At 40.4% G+C, this 15,188-nt stretch overlaps 1 protein-coding gene across 1 annotated transcript in view; it reads right to left on the minus strand.

The window, feature by feature from the left end:
* The window catches only part of peds1a (plasmanylethanolamine desaturase 1a), a 140,513-nt gene that overhangs the window by 97,110 nt on the left and 28,215 nt on the right, over window positions 1-15,188 (minus strand). The window contains exon 2 of the mRNA XM_043706931.2: window positions 14,612-14,731. Within this exon, the coding sequence (XP_043562866.1) occupies window positions 14,612-14,731 (120 nt within the window). The remainder of the gene's footprint in view (window positions 1-14,611; window positions 14,732-15,188) is intronic.

Consider the following 15,188-nt stretch of genomic DNA (forward strand, 5'->3'; position numbering starts at 1 on the left):
ATTTTTTTGTTTTCAATCAGATAAACATTAGCAGCTTCATAAGAAAGATTATTGTTGGGCAAGGGGAAGACAGTGCAGAATGGGCTGACAAGACAGGAAGTTAAAAAAAGACAATTTTCTGCTTACAAGTGCTGTCATCAAAGTAAGCAGACTCCATGAAGCAAGGCTACAGTAGAGAGATCGGGGGCCACAGAAATACTTTAACCAGGGGATACAATACTGACAACACCACAAGATGGAATTAGGCAAGGTCAGGGCAATTAAAGAGACTAAACAAAGAAAGTCTAACCAAAGGGGATAATATGAACTTTACTGAGATTTCAATAATAGTGAGAAATCTATAATTTAATACATGGTTTGGATGAAAAGAATTTATTCAGTTCATAGGAAGCAGGCTTTATTTGAGAAAGTCATAGAAAAGGACAGGCAATGTTTTATCAGACTTTGAAAAGTAGAGAATCAATCACTTTGCTGGAAAAGGGTGGAAAAACCTGATTTTGCTCTCAGAAGATGGGAAACCTGCATGTTGGTGGAATGTGAGAAGCCGGCATTTTTTCTGTAAAAATGAGGGGGACAGCTCCAACAAACAACACAGAGATAAAATATCATAATATAGCAAAGATTAAAACTTTAAGAGGAATTTAAATCAGCATTGCTACACAATGCAATTTAAAAGTTTCCTTTAAGACAAGGAAAATAAAACAACACCATTACAATGAAGAAATACAATTCTACTTATGAAAGAGATTAAAGCAACATTGGTACACTGCAAGATTAAAAGCATATAAAGCAAAGATTAGAAGCAGTATCAAGATGCTGCAAAATTAGAAAGCTTCGAAGTATGAAAAATAAATAACCACATTAGAAAGAAATGGCTGGAAAAATAGTACTGCTTGCCAGATTTAAATTTCAGAAATGAGCCAAGTAGAACACAAGAATGGACATTTTAGAGAAAAGACTTAGAGTCATAGGGATGTACAGCACAGAAACACACCTTTCGGTCCAGAAATGCTTCCAAGTTACATGCTATATCACAAGCTGAGCAACTGAATATAGAATTGTATTCAATGGGGCCTACAGCTGATGCCTCCTTGTTATAACATAAAAGAAGACAAAGGTACTTTTGATGAAGTTGTACTAACCTTTGAAAATTACTTCAATCTGAGAATAAATAAAACTATTAAATTGCATGATTTAGATTAGATTACTTACAGTGTGGAAACAAGCCCTTCAGCCCAACAAGTCCACACCGACCCACCGAACAGCAACTCACACAGACCCATTCCCCTACATTTATCCCTTCACCTAACACTATGGGTAATTTAGCATGGCCAATTCACCTAACCTGCACATTTTTGGACTGTGGGAGGAAACCGGAGCACCCGGAGGAAACCCACGCAGGCACGGGGAGAATGTGCAAACTCCACACAGACAGTTGCCTGAGGTGGGAATTGAACCCAAATCTCTGGCGCTGTGAGGCAGCACTGCTAACCACTGTGCCACCGTGCCACCCACTCACAGAAGAGTTTAACAACCCTGGGAATCCATGGATAATTTCATTAATGGACTTGATATATTGATGCAAAATTGCAAAATTGATGGAACTTTGGAATGCTAGAATTTCTAACAGGCAGAATTGTTTTTGGATTGACTGATGAGTTTTTGTCAGATTTGTTACAATCAAAAAAAAATGGATTACACTGACAACAAAGCAGGAAGAATTGCAGTGAAATCCTGGGAGTAAAAGAATAATCTTATCACTGGAACCAACTAAATCTATCCAACTAAATCTATCCACTAAAGATACATATGGCAAGTCAATGCAAAAAGTAGGCCAGACAGCAGATTCCAAAGGACAGTGACAGCACTGTGGATCAACAAACACTCACAAGCACAAGCAGTGCTTATCTTTTAAAAAAAAATACTATAAAAATATAAACTAAAAACTTTAAACTGTAGATCACTTCAAGATGACAAATAGTTACAGCAGAGTGAAACGTCAGCAAAATGTCAAATGGCTACTGGTACAAAGATGTTAATGCATTAGAAAAGATACAAATGCAATCTCTAGGGAAACTGGTGATCCAACTAACTCACATTTGACAGGATCTGTTTATATCAATAGACATCTCATTAATTTTAAGTTTGTTACAGGAGCAATGTCATTTTATCATATTTCTTTACCCATGGTAAATAATCTAAGTTATGGCCTACAGTGATGAAACTGTGTGGTCCAGGTGGAAATGCTCTCAAGATTGAAGCTGAGCTGTGTTCGGGCAGTTTCTCCCCCTGATAGATCACTGATTGGTTTTTCAACCAGAACCAGTTGTGTGTGTGTGTGTGTTCAGAAGTACACAACATAGTAACCACATCTTGATTGGACAAGTGGCTGCAGCTTGATATTTGGACAGAACTGCAGAAACATCCAGTTTATGAAAATAAAAAAAACTTCCCCTTTCCCTTCTTTGAGAAGATAAGCAAAAGAACATTAAAGCAGCTAGCTACTCTCTGTCTCTGTAAACTCCATTCTTGAAAGGGGAAAGGAGAAAAAAAAACACCTTCGGAGACAGTTAAAGGCAAAATCCTTGGCCAATGAATGAAGGATTGAGAATTGATATATTCATAACCTTGTGTCCTCCTCAGAGTCGAAAGGAACTGGAAGGGAACTGACAAAATACATCACTTCGACATCTGTAATCGAACATAATACCAGAATAGCAATTCACTGTCCTTTTTCACTTTATCCACAAATGTAATAATGTGTCTTGTCATGTCTCTATGTGTGTCCGTTCATCTGTGAATTAAATCTTTCTTTAAGAAGGAACAGAATATAGGTTATGTAGATTTATAAGTTAGTAATTTGTATTATTTTCCTGTTATTGGTTAAAAACAATCTGTTTGCAATAAATAGTTGTTTTATTTTTCAGGATAGAAACCTGGTGACTGTTTCAGTTTAACCTGGTTTCACCATGCAAGTGAGGACTTTGGATAGTTTGATTGACAATGACTCCAGGAATAGAGTTTGATTTCCAGTGCACTATCCCAGTGAGTCACGATATTGTACACCGAATTATGTTAGGTATCTTTCAGCAGACTCATGGGAAGAGTTTCTTAGTTGTATGAAGACCTTTCTTTCTGCCCATGGCCCTGCACAAGTTAAAAATCTCTGTAACTAATTATTCATATCTAAACTTGTATACCTCGTTGATACTTTAAATATATTGAACTTATCAATACAACTGTCCACTGAATGACAAGATTAAAGAAAATTGAATATGAAAAACTATACCGTGCAATGAAGTTTCTGATATGTTCCGACAACTGACTGAGTTTCTGCATGCAAACTCAACGGCAGCTGAAGTGTGTGAAAAAGGGATCGTTGATCATCTTGCAACATTGGCACAGTACTTATAGAGTCATAGAGATGGATGTTGATGGGAAACAGGTTGAAGCATTGTTTTGCTGTTTACTCAAACCCAATGAAATATTATACCTATCTGAACTTTAATTTCTTATGTAATTGACCGATTCCAGTTTTAATGGCCAAGGGATCTTTGTCTGGTTCTGATGACGCCGATTCTTTCCCCATTCCAAAGGCCTAGAAATTTCATTCCAGTTCTGTTGGCCAAAACCACTTTTCTGATCAAATGGCCTATAAATGTTTAGATAAACCCTCACAACATAAAGACTTCATAAACTAATGTACATTCTACTGGGTGAAAACATTCCTCTGAACTGAAAATACAATTCTTTTGAACTAAAAGCTGATTCTGAACTCGAACTAATAGTGGCATCCAGTCTGGGTTTTTTTGTAACAAGAGATTCAACTTTATAAACATGCCAACAATTACCTCCTCAGGAATTCTGCTGCACAATTAAGTAGCATGCCTCTTGAAAAATGTGTCTTCACTGTACACAGTTTCAAATAAATCCTTTAAACAAAAATTACCTTCACAGAACCTAACCATGGATATGTTTAGATCTCCTTCAAGAACTCCAAATTCCCAAATGATAATACCTCATGAAGTTTTATCACAAAATTTAAAAAATTCCTGTTTCTTTCACTGAAGAACACCTTGTCATTGGCTCCTTAAGTTTCACAAGTATAACATTTTAACTGAAGTGCAATAGCTGTGAGCTAAAAGTAAAAACCAAGAGAACTGCAGATATGCAAATCAGAAACCAAAACAGAAACTAATGGAAAAGCTCAGCAGGTCTGGCAGCATCTGTGGAGAAAAATCAGAGTTAATGTTTCAGGTTGAATAACCCTTACCCGATACTTTATACTGGGGTGATGATCTCTTTGAGAAACAGGTTTCTCTGGAAAATGATTCATGATAAAAGCAATTTGATTCCAGCAACTGATCAGCCTTGAGTGACTGTCTGTGTGGAGCTTCCACATTCTCCCCGTGTCTGTGTGAGTTTCCTTCGGATACTCTGGTTTCTTCCCACAACCCAAAGATGTGCAATTTAGGTGGGGATTGGCCATACTAAATTGCCCATAGTGTTTAGGGATGTGTAGGTTAGGTGCATTAGTCAGGGAAAATATAGAGTAATAAGGTAGGGGAATGGGATACTCTTCAGAGAGTTGGTGTGGACTTGTTGGGCCAAATGGCTTGTTTCTACACTTTAGGGGTTTTATGATTTGACTAAGCTGCCTGGAAGAAATGCAATATTTAAATTAAAAAGTATAAAGAAGAAATTAGCAATGGGATTCTTGTTAATGCTGCTTTTTTTTTAAAACAGTGAATATTGGAACAAGCTGGATGCAGAGAACATCTTTTGCAAGCTAAATTCGATAAAGAGGTTCAACAGTTTTGAAACTGAAGAACAGATTCAGAGTGTATCGAATTTCTGGGATGGGCAATCTGAAAAGAAAAAGGGAGAGAAAGTTCCTAGATGCAAGAAATCAGACTTAAAGGATGTTCGAACCAGGGGAGTTCTGAGCTGACATTGCTACATTAAAGATGTGAGCAGCACCTGTATTGAGTTAGAGTCTGCAACTGTAGGACTATTGAACGTGGTTTGAAGGTTTAGTCTTGGTGGACATACATTGCTTGGGTATGCTGAAGAAATTTCAACCTTTATACAAATCTTTGGAACCATACTTGACCAAACGTTGGGTATCAGGAGAATCAATGTTTCTGGCATAAAGGACTTATGCCCGAAACATCAATTCTCCTGCTCCTCAGATGCTGCCTGACCTGCTGTGCTTTTCCAGCACCACACCTTCGACTCGAATCTCCAGCATCTGCAGTCCTCACTTTCTCCCAAATGCTGGGTAAGGCATGTTTGAGTTACAAAGAAAGGCTGGGTAGACTGGGGCTTTTTTCAGTAGGGTGTAGGTGGTTGCCTGGAAGAAATGCAATATTTAAATTAAAAAGTATAAAGAAGAAATTAGCAATGGGATTCTTGTTAATGCTGCTTTTATAGAAGTTTATAAAATAATGTGGGGTATAGATACAGTTAATGGTAGTTGTTTTTTCCCCGAGGATGTGGAATTTCAAGACCGGGGGCACACTTGATAGGACAAAGGCTTAAAAAAAACATAAGAAGAACACTTTTTTCACTCAGAGGGTGGTTCAGGTGGGGAATGAACTTCCTGAGGAAGTGGTAGATGTGGGTACAACTACAATGTTTAAAAGACATTTGGATGGTTACATGAATAGGACAGGTTTGGAGGGATATGGGCCAGGAGCAGGCAGGTGGGACTAGTTTAGTTTGGGATTACGTTTGACTTCGACTGGTTGGACCAGTCGAAGGGTCTGTTTCCATGCTCTACATGTGGTTAATCCTCCAATTTCAGATGACTATCTAACTTGAGTTGTCAAAGGGCATAAATAAAATGAGTTGGGAAAGTTAGGAAGCTTTGTTCAAAAAATGAGTAACTGAGCTCACTGTATTTTTAATATGTTTATATCAATGGAATCTGTGATAGCGTATGGTTATTAGCAGGTATACAGTTATTAGTAGTCATGCTTTTCTCGTGCTATTGAATTTAATATAGAAAGAAACTAAGGTTTTAAATAAAAAAAAACCCTGTGGTTTCATTACTTTAGTAGAAAGCTGGGTTTTTGGATTTCCAAAACAATATATACAGACATTACTGGTCTCCACCAAGTTATAGCACCAGATGCTGGGTTTTGTTCTTCCGCAACACCTGGGATTTTATCAGCCCCTGGAAGACAGTCTGGGAGGTAAGAGGCTTTATACCTCATACTGACACTTTCTCGATTGGAATGTTCCAGTCTGTGGGAATGGAAGAGATAGGCAGCACCCGATGTGGCCTCCTCTATATTGGGGAGACAGGCCGCCTACTTGCGGAACATTTCAGACAACACCTCTGGGACACCCGGACCAACCAACCCAACTACCCCGTGGCTCAACACTTCAACTCCCCCTCCCACTCCACCAAGGACATGAAGGTCCTTGGACTCCTCCATCGCCAGACCATAGCAACACGACGGTTGGAGGAAGAGCGCCTCATCTTCTGCCTAGGAACCCTCCAACCACAAGGGATGAACTCGGATTTCTCCAGTTTCCTCATTTCCCCTCCCCCCACCTTGTCTCAGTCAAATACCTCGAACTCAGCAGCGCCTTCCTAACCTGCAATCTTCTTCCTGACCTCTCCGCCTCCACTCCCACTCCGGCCTATCACCCTCACCTTGACCTCCTTCCACCTATCGCATTTCCAACGCCCCTCCCCCAAGTCTCTCCTCCCTACCTTTTATCTTAGCCTGCTGGACACACTTTCCACATTCCTGAAGAAGGGCTCATGCCCGAAACGTCGATTCTCCTGCTCCGTGTATGCTGCCTGACCTGCTGCGCTTTTCCAGCAGCACATTTTTAGCTCTGATCTCCAGCATCTGCAGTCCTCACTTTCCTCTAGCTAATTAATCTAACCAATACACTAGCAACCGACCACATCCCTCCCTCACAGGTGGCAGGATGGGCCTTCACAATCTGAGAAGGCAACAGCTGGGTAAACCTTGGCCGTCCAGTGGACTCCCAGATGGAGTGGGCGCCTTCCTTAACAGGTGCTCTGTGGACTATGGATAGAGCCCCCTACACCATAAAGACAATGGCCGTCCTCACAGTTCTGAGGCCTCAAGTGACTCTACACATTGAAAGCTTATTCCACTTTCCAGGGCAGCTCCACCCTGCAGTCTTGGTAGAGGACACTTTTATCATTGGTACTTCTAAGACTGCTGCCACTCAAATCTGGAAAGTCTGAGAGGCAGGCTACCAGCCTTAACTGGATGGTGCTCCTCTCATAACTGGCCTGCTGCCCACAGTCCATTTTGCTATCCGTTTTCCAGAAGAAGATTAACTCTAGAGTTCACAAATGAGAAATTTCCATCTCGAGCCATTTACCATTGGGAAAATATCCAACATGACTTTCTCAGATCTAAAGTGAATGGCCTCTCACTTCCTCACATTAACTATCTGATACTGTTTTACCCACACAATTAATTAGTTTTTACAGTACTTGATTAGATTAGATTAGATTAGATTACTTTACAGTGTGGAAACAGGCCCTTCGGCCCAACAAGTCCACACCGACCCGCCGAAGCGCAAACCAACCATACCCCTACATTTACCCCTTACCTAACACTACGGACAATTTAGCATGGCCAATTCACCTGACCCTGCACATCTTTTAGACTGTGGGAGGAAACCGGAGCACCCGGAGGAAACCCACGCAGACACGGGGAGAATGTGCAAACTCCACACAGTCAGTCGCCTGAGGCGGGAATTGAACCCGGGTCTCTGGCGCTGTGAGGCAGCAGTGCTAACCACTGTGCCACCGTGCCGCCCACTTCCTCAAGAGAACTGCTTCTACCTTGCACCACCTAATATGCTTCCAAACTTGGTATCATCTACAAAGCTGGATGGAGAACTCTACCCAAATCTGTAAAGCTGAGGCAAGAATTCAAAGAACAAAGAAAATTTACAGCCCAGGAACAGGCCCTTCGGCCCTCCAAGCCTGAGCCGATCCAAATCTACTGTCTAAACCTGTCGCCCAATTCCTATCTGTTATCCCTCTGCTCCCCACTGACTCATGCATCTGTCCAGATGCATCTGAAATGCATCTACCGTGCCTGCTTCTACCACCTCTGCTGACAATGCATTCCAGACACCCACCACCCTCTGTGTAAAGTACTTGCCATGTGTATTCCCCTTAAACTTTTCACCTCACTTTGAATGCGTGACCTCTCGTTATTGAATCCTTCACCCTGGGAAAAAGCTTATCTCTATCTACCCTGTCTATACCCATCATGATTTTGTAAACCTCAATCAGGTCCCCCCTCAATCTCCTTTTTTCTAATGAAAACAAACCTAACCAACTCAACCTCTCTTCATAGCTAGCACCTTCCATACCAGGCAACATCCTGATAAACCTTCTCTGCACCCTCTCCAAAGCATCCACATCCTTTTGGTAATGTGACAACCAGAAATATACACAGTATTCTAAATGCGGCCAAACCAATGGCTTGTACAATTTTAACATGACCTGTCAGCTCTTGTACTCAATATCCCGTCCGATGAAGGCAAGCATACCTTCAGGGTATAATGGACCTGCACTCCCAGATTTCTCTACACATCAACTTTTCCCAAGGCTCTACCTTTTACAGTATAATTCGCTCTAGAATTAGACTTGCCTAAATGCATCACCTCATATTTGTATGGATTGAACTCCATCTGCCACTTTTCCGCCCAACTCTCCACTCTATCTATATTCTCCTGCATTCTTTGACAGTCCCTTATGCTTTCTGCTACTCCACCAATCTTCGTGTCATCTGCAAACTTGCTGATCATACCAAGAGTGCCCTCTTCCAGGTCATTTATGTATATCACAAACAACAGTGGCCCCAGCACTGGTCCCTGTGGAACACCACTGGTCACCTTTCTCCATTTTGAGAAACTCCCTTCAACTACTACACTCTGTCTTCTGTTGCCCAACCAGTTCTTTATCCACCTAGCTAGAATACCCTGCACACCATGTGACTTCACTTTCTCTATTAGTTTACCATGGGGAACCTTATCAAACACCTTATTAAAGTCCATGTATATGACATCTACAGCCCTTCCTTCATCTATCAACTTGGTCACTTCCTCAAAGAACTACATTAGGTTGGTAAGGCACGATCTCTCCCGCACAAAACCATGTTGCATATCACTGTAAACCCCTTCTTTTCTAAATGTAAATAGATCCTATCCTTCTGTACCTTCTCCAGCAACTTTGCCACCACTGACATCAGGCTCACTGGTCTGTAGTTACCCAAAATATCTCTACTACCCTTCTTGTAAAGGGGGACAACATGAGCAACTTTCCAGTCCTCTGGCACCTCACTTGTGTTTAAGGATGCCACAAAGATATCTGTCAGGGCCCCAGCTATTTCCTCTCTCGTCTCCCTCAGCAACTGGGATAGATCCCATCCGATCCTGGGGATTTGTCCACCTTAATAACCTCTAGCCTACCCAACACATCTTCCCTACTTATGTCAACGTGATCCAGACTCATCAAACTTCTACCTCTAATCTCAACATTCATCATGTTCCTCTCCTCAGTGAACACTGATGCAAAATAATCATTCAGAATCTCACCCATTCTCTCCGATTTGACACACCGCCTTCCTTTATTATCCTTTAGTGGACCAATCCTTTCTCTAGTTACCCTCTTGCTTCTTGTATAAGAATAAAATGCTTTGGGATTCTCCTTAATTCTGCTTGCTTAAGCTATTTCATGACCCCTTTTAGCCCGCTTGATTCCTCGTTTAAGACTGGCCCTACTCTTCCAATATTCCTCCAGAGCCCATTCTGTTCTTAGCTGCCTGGACCTTATGTATGCTTCCCTTTTTCTCTTGGCAAGTTATATGATTTCTCCTGCTGAAACTTTATTGCTGGAACAGCACAGCAGGTCAGGCAGCATCTAGGGAACAGAAGATTCGACGTTTCGGGCACTTCTTCAGGATTTCTCCTGTCATCCACGGTTCATGAATCTTGCCTTTCCTATCCTTTGCCTTCAACGGGACATGCCTATCCTGCACTATCTTTAACCTATCTTTGAAAGCGTCCCACACATCAAATGTGGACTTCCCTTCAAATAGCTGTGTCCAATCCACATTTCCCAGCTCCTGCTTAATTTTGATCGAATTGGCCTAGGCCCAGTTTCGTACTCTTCCCGTAGGACCACTCTCATCTTTGGCTTTGACTATTCTAAAACTTACAGAATTGTGGTCACTGTTCCCAAAGTAATCCCCCACTGCAACTTCTACCACCTGGCCTGGCTCATTCCCCAATACCAAGTCCAATATGACCCCTTCCCTCGTTGGACTATTGACATACTGCTCTAGAAAACTCTCCTGGATGCTTCTTACAAATTCTACCCCGTCCAGACCTCTGATGCTAAGTGTATCCTAGTCAATGTTGGGAAAATTAGAATCTCCCAACACCACTACCTCTACATCTTTCCATAATCTGTTACCTATTTGTTCTTCTACCTCACACTCACTGTTGGAAGGCTGTAATACAACTCCAGCAAAGTAACTGCACCCTTATTTCTCAGCTCGCCCCATAATGCTTCATTTCCCAAGCTCTCCATATTGTCCTCCTTTAGCACAGCCGTGATATCATCCCTGACCAGCAATGCAACTCCACCTCCCACCCCCTCCTTTTAATTCTCTCCCTGTCCTGTCTGAAGCATCTATATCCTTGAACATTCAGTTGCCAATCACGCCCTTCCTTCAACCAAGTCTTCGTGACTGCAATAACGTCATACTCCCAGGCACCAATCCAAGCCCTAAGTTCATCTGCCTTACACACTATACTCCTTGCATTAAAGTAGATGCACTTCAGGCCACCAGCTCTTTTGCGTTCATCTGCTAGGCCCTAAATTCACACTAGGCCCTAAAGTGTGTTGCTTTTTGTTACAAAAGTTTATTACATTTATGACTTATCTTGATAGATATCCTCCAGCTAGGGATTTCTAAAAATTAAAACACCACAACTATTAAAACATTTTATATCAGGTATACATGTTAAAGAACTTCCTACCTTCAAGACTTCAACATCACTAAATGTGGAAGTTTGGATTAGGTAACTAGTTCTGTTTAAGGAAGCACGTTGTTCAGTTCCCTTTATGGAAAATTAACGCTTGTGACAGCTCATAAATGTAGTAGTAAATTCAAATTCTTGATATTCCTGGCCATTGGGTGCACCAATTGCAAGGCAGGTTCAACTCTGTATCGAACATGCTCATTGTGGTCTTGAGAAGACATCAGCCAAGGGGAAACAAAATGGCAGGATGTACAGATGAACAGAACTCAAGTCAGTGATTCTGGAGGGGTTAGTTCTTGCTTCTGAATGAAGACTAATAACATCGGGGTGAAGGGAAAATGTGTGTCCAGCTTGCTTATTTGTCTCTTATTAGAAATAAAGTGTTGTACAATCGGGTTCTTTTCTCCAATGTTACTGCATTTAATAAATCCAATGGCCAATACCATTATATGTTTTGTAGCTTTGTCTGGAAGAAAATGCTATTCCCTTTAAAATCACTAAGATCTCCAAAAACTTCAAGGCTTGAAATAACAACACAGCAGAACACTCTGCCTTTACTACCCGAGTTCAAATCGTGGCCAGACAGAAATTAGGAACTTTTTCCCATGCTGATACCTATTAAAGATTCGCTCTGAAATTACTTTGCCCAATTTGAATAAATTCTCTGCAGGCATGGATCCACTAAGCTACCTTTCATGACTTACAAGTACACAAAATCCGGCAGCAGCATACTGCAAAAGAAAACAAATTGTGATGCTCCTTATTCAAGGCCAAAACAATGCTTGTGGGGCCCAGAGAAATGCTTATGTTCTTCTTAGCCAATATAGAAATGTAAAATAAAAGTAACTGTTTGGAGTCTCTTCACTTCTCTGGAGAGATCAATTCTCTTCAGTGTAATGGGAAAACCTTTCAGCCAAAATCAGAAATAGAGCATGATGCCATAATCGGATCTCCATCTTGAATTTAAAATGGGACACTGTTGGCTTTAGGCAAGTGGCAATTGAGCATTCATTCAGAAGCTACATAAAATCAGGATCTGGATGCCATGACAGCAGTTTAGTAACCCCCACCTGGGGACTTTTTTCCCCACAATGTTGTGATGTGGTTTAATTACAGCTAATTCATTTACTCCACAGAGTGGCATTTTGTAAATGTCCCCAATAAGGGCAGCCATTGCTTCAGATCACAAGGATTGTTCTCAGGATTGTGCCTTTATAAACGCCACCAAACCACCCCCATCACTGCAGTTACTGTAAATGTCGTTTTCCCTGTCGCAGTGTAATTTCCCAGTACGCAAAAGGATAGATATCCTGCAGGCACTGCTGAATACAAAAACGTATTTACATGTAGGACTGGTCATGACTTGACTATCTCATGTGTTTTCACGTGTGTAACTATGTCCTGAAGGAAATTCCATTTCTGCCATCTGTATTTTATTCAGTTGGGGATTTTTTTTATATAAATGCTTTAATCATTTTGCTCTTTCTATGAGAATAGACTCCTCGCTGAGTCCTAGAGATGTGTGCATGATGGCAGCTCATTCCAAAAGCAATTTTATTTCAGGGCTAGAGTACAGATCAAGGAAGAGTTGCTGCTGGCTGGCTGTGCTCCATAGGGAGGCCTCGGGAAGAAACTGGGAAGAGCTGGAGGTTGTGAAGAAATCATGGTCAATAAGAGTAGGGAATCGGTTTGTTCCTAGGACTCAGGGCAGTAAAAAGAAACAGAGGAAAGGACTTGTGGCACTAAACAGAAAGACTGCATTTTTTAACCATTACATAGCATCAGCTAAAAAAAACAATAAAGTTTGATCCCTACATTTTATTATGTGAAAGGACAGACTAATTATTAAACAATTATTTCTTTTTTTAATTACTTAGCTTAATAGAGCTAGTGCCTGGATGATTATTCTGTACCTCAGAATAAAAGTCAATGCGGTTTCAAGTTCTGGATTACAAAATTTATCTCAGGACTAGAAATCACCTGGCTCACAAGTACCTGAGAATACAGTGCTCCATTCACACCATGAACTCAAACAAGTTTCAAACCACAAGACTTTTTCTACAATTACCTTTTACAATGCTGCATGCAGAATCAGCACAATGCTGGACACAGACACTCAGCAAGCTTTCGCTCACATTCTATGGACGGGGCATTCCCAAACGTTGCTGAATAACTTCAGTTTCAACCAATTGCAGAATTACTGGGTTCAGACTACATACCAGGATCAGCAAATGCCTGGAAGCAGTTATCCAGCTAACTGTCCTGGATTTTCAAACTTTACAGGTACAGGAGAAATCTAATTTAATTTGCACTGGAACAGAGAGCAGAGTGAATGAATGATGAGGGACTGACGAGAGACTGTACTGCATGGGACAAAGTTACATTCGCTAAGGGGATTGCATTGAAGTGAAACAGCACAAAAACAACTGAACACAACAATTAAAATATTAAATGCATCATCCACTCAACTGCACAAACACTTCATACACTTTTCTGTTTGCGTTGCACCTGAACACCATCTTTGACTCTCAACATCATAATGGTGCAATTTTTTCAATATTCTTCTGGATTGATTGTCTTTAGGTTTCTGGATTCTAATAAAAATCACAAAGTCTTAAAATGGTTCAATGCATCAGACACTGTAAATGATTCATAATTTAGTACCAAGCCAAATCACCTCGAGCACTGTCACTTATTCCAACTGGTTATAGTTTTACAAACACTCAGGAAATCATGGTTTTCATGGAGCGGTCCTGATTTAGTCAAAGTTATAAGAAGAAATTAGAATGTTTCCTGATTCAATGAAGAGTGGGGTCATATTGGATTGCAGATGGGAAAAAGAAAGTGACAAATTGTAAGTAAAAACCGAAAGAACTGCAGAGGCTGGAAATCAGAAACAAAAACAGAAATTGCTGGAAAAGCACAGGTCTGGCAACATCTGTGGCCAGAAATCAGAGCTAACGTTTCGTGTCCAGTGACCCTTCCTCAAAATTAAAGTTTTGTCCACAGATTTCTGTCCACTGATATTGCCAGACCTGTTGAGTTTTTCCAGCAATGTTTGTTTTTGTTTCTGTTTTTGATAAATAGTAAGGCTAGATGCGACAACAAAAACCTGGAAAGACAGAATTGAAAAGGTTTAAAAGACATTTCTTCTTTATGCTTGGTTATATTCTGAATAAAAGAATCTTACATTATATGAGATGGTGTCAGATCACTCTTAATCAATTAGAATCTTAAAAGGGCAAACCATCTCTACGGTAACTGGTTGAAGTCACGAGAGTACTGATTACTAGAGAAAAATGATCACAATTTTGCAGACAGTCCAACTAGAAATAAAATACAAACACTAATCTCACAGAAATTGCAGCTTGTAATACTGCTGATACACAACATGATGCAGCTCTCACTGCAATTTATACAGCAGCAAGTATAACCCTGCTCTTCATCCTTTCAAAACCAGCACAGATTAACACTATGGCATGCAATAGTAATGATTCCTTCAAATGATTAGTGTGCAACATAACATCAACATTATCTGCACAATACTTACATATGGCTACTATTAATTTGGAAAAGTGATCCATAGAAAAATGCAGCATCAGGAAAAAGAAGTTGATCACCACCAAACAGACACACAAGATGACACAGATCCATTCTTGTAACCGTTTACCTGAGAAGAAATGGGAAAAGGAGATATTATTGTTGGAAATTACAAGGGGTGAGACAGTATGCTAAAAAGTAACAATTAAACTTTGTCAATTTGCAGTCAGGTTTTCTTCATTTCATTACAGCAACTTCAGATCACTTTTTAAATTTAGGCATTTGATCTTAAATGATGATTTAACTCCTAATTTTCTTTTCTTTATTGGACTAATATTTTAATTACATTTGAAATCAAGCAATACAACCTTGAATCTTTAAGCAACAAAAATAATTTCCAAAGGCAATAAGGCAATATTTAAAGGAATAAAATATTAGAAAAGGTGTTTTTCTGGAAAGTTTAGCTAACCTTTCCCCCAACGCCACCCGCATAGCCCCCATAGTTGCTCCATTTAGTTTAGACATTTTAAAACAAAACTTTGCATTTTTTATTAAAGGTTTACAGATCAAAAAAGTCACAAAAGTGA

This window comes from Chiloscyllium plagiosum, unplaced genomic scaffold (genome assembly GCF_037043375.1).
Source record: "Chiloscyllium plagiosum isolate Xiang-an unplaced genomic scaffold, Cpla_swu_hap1 HiC_scaffold_17, whole genome shotgun sequence".
Classification (NCBI taxonomy): domain Eukaryota; kingdom Metazoa; phylum Chordata; class Chondrichthyes; order Orectolobiformes; family Hemiscylliidae; genus Chiloscyllium; species Chiloscyllium plagiosum.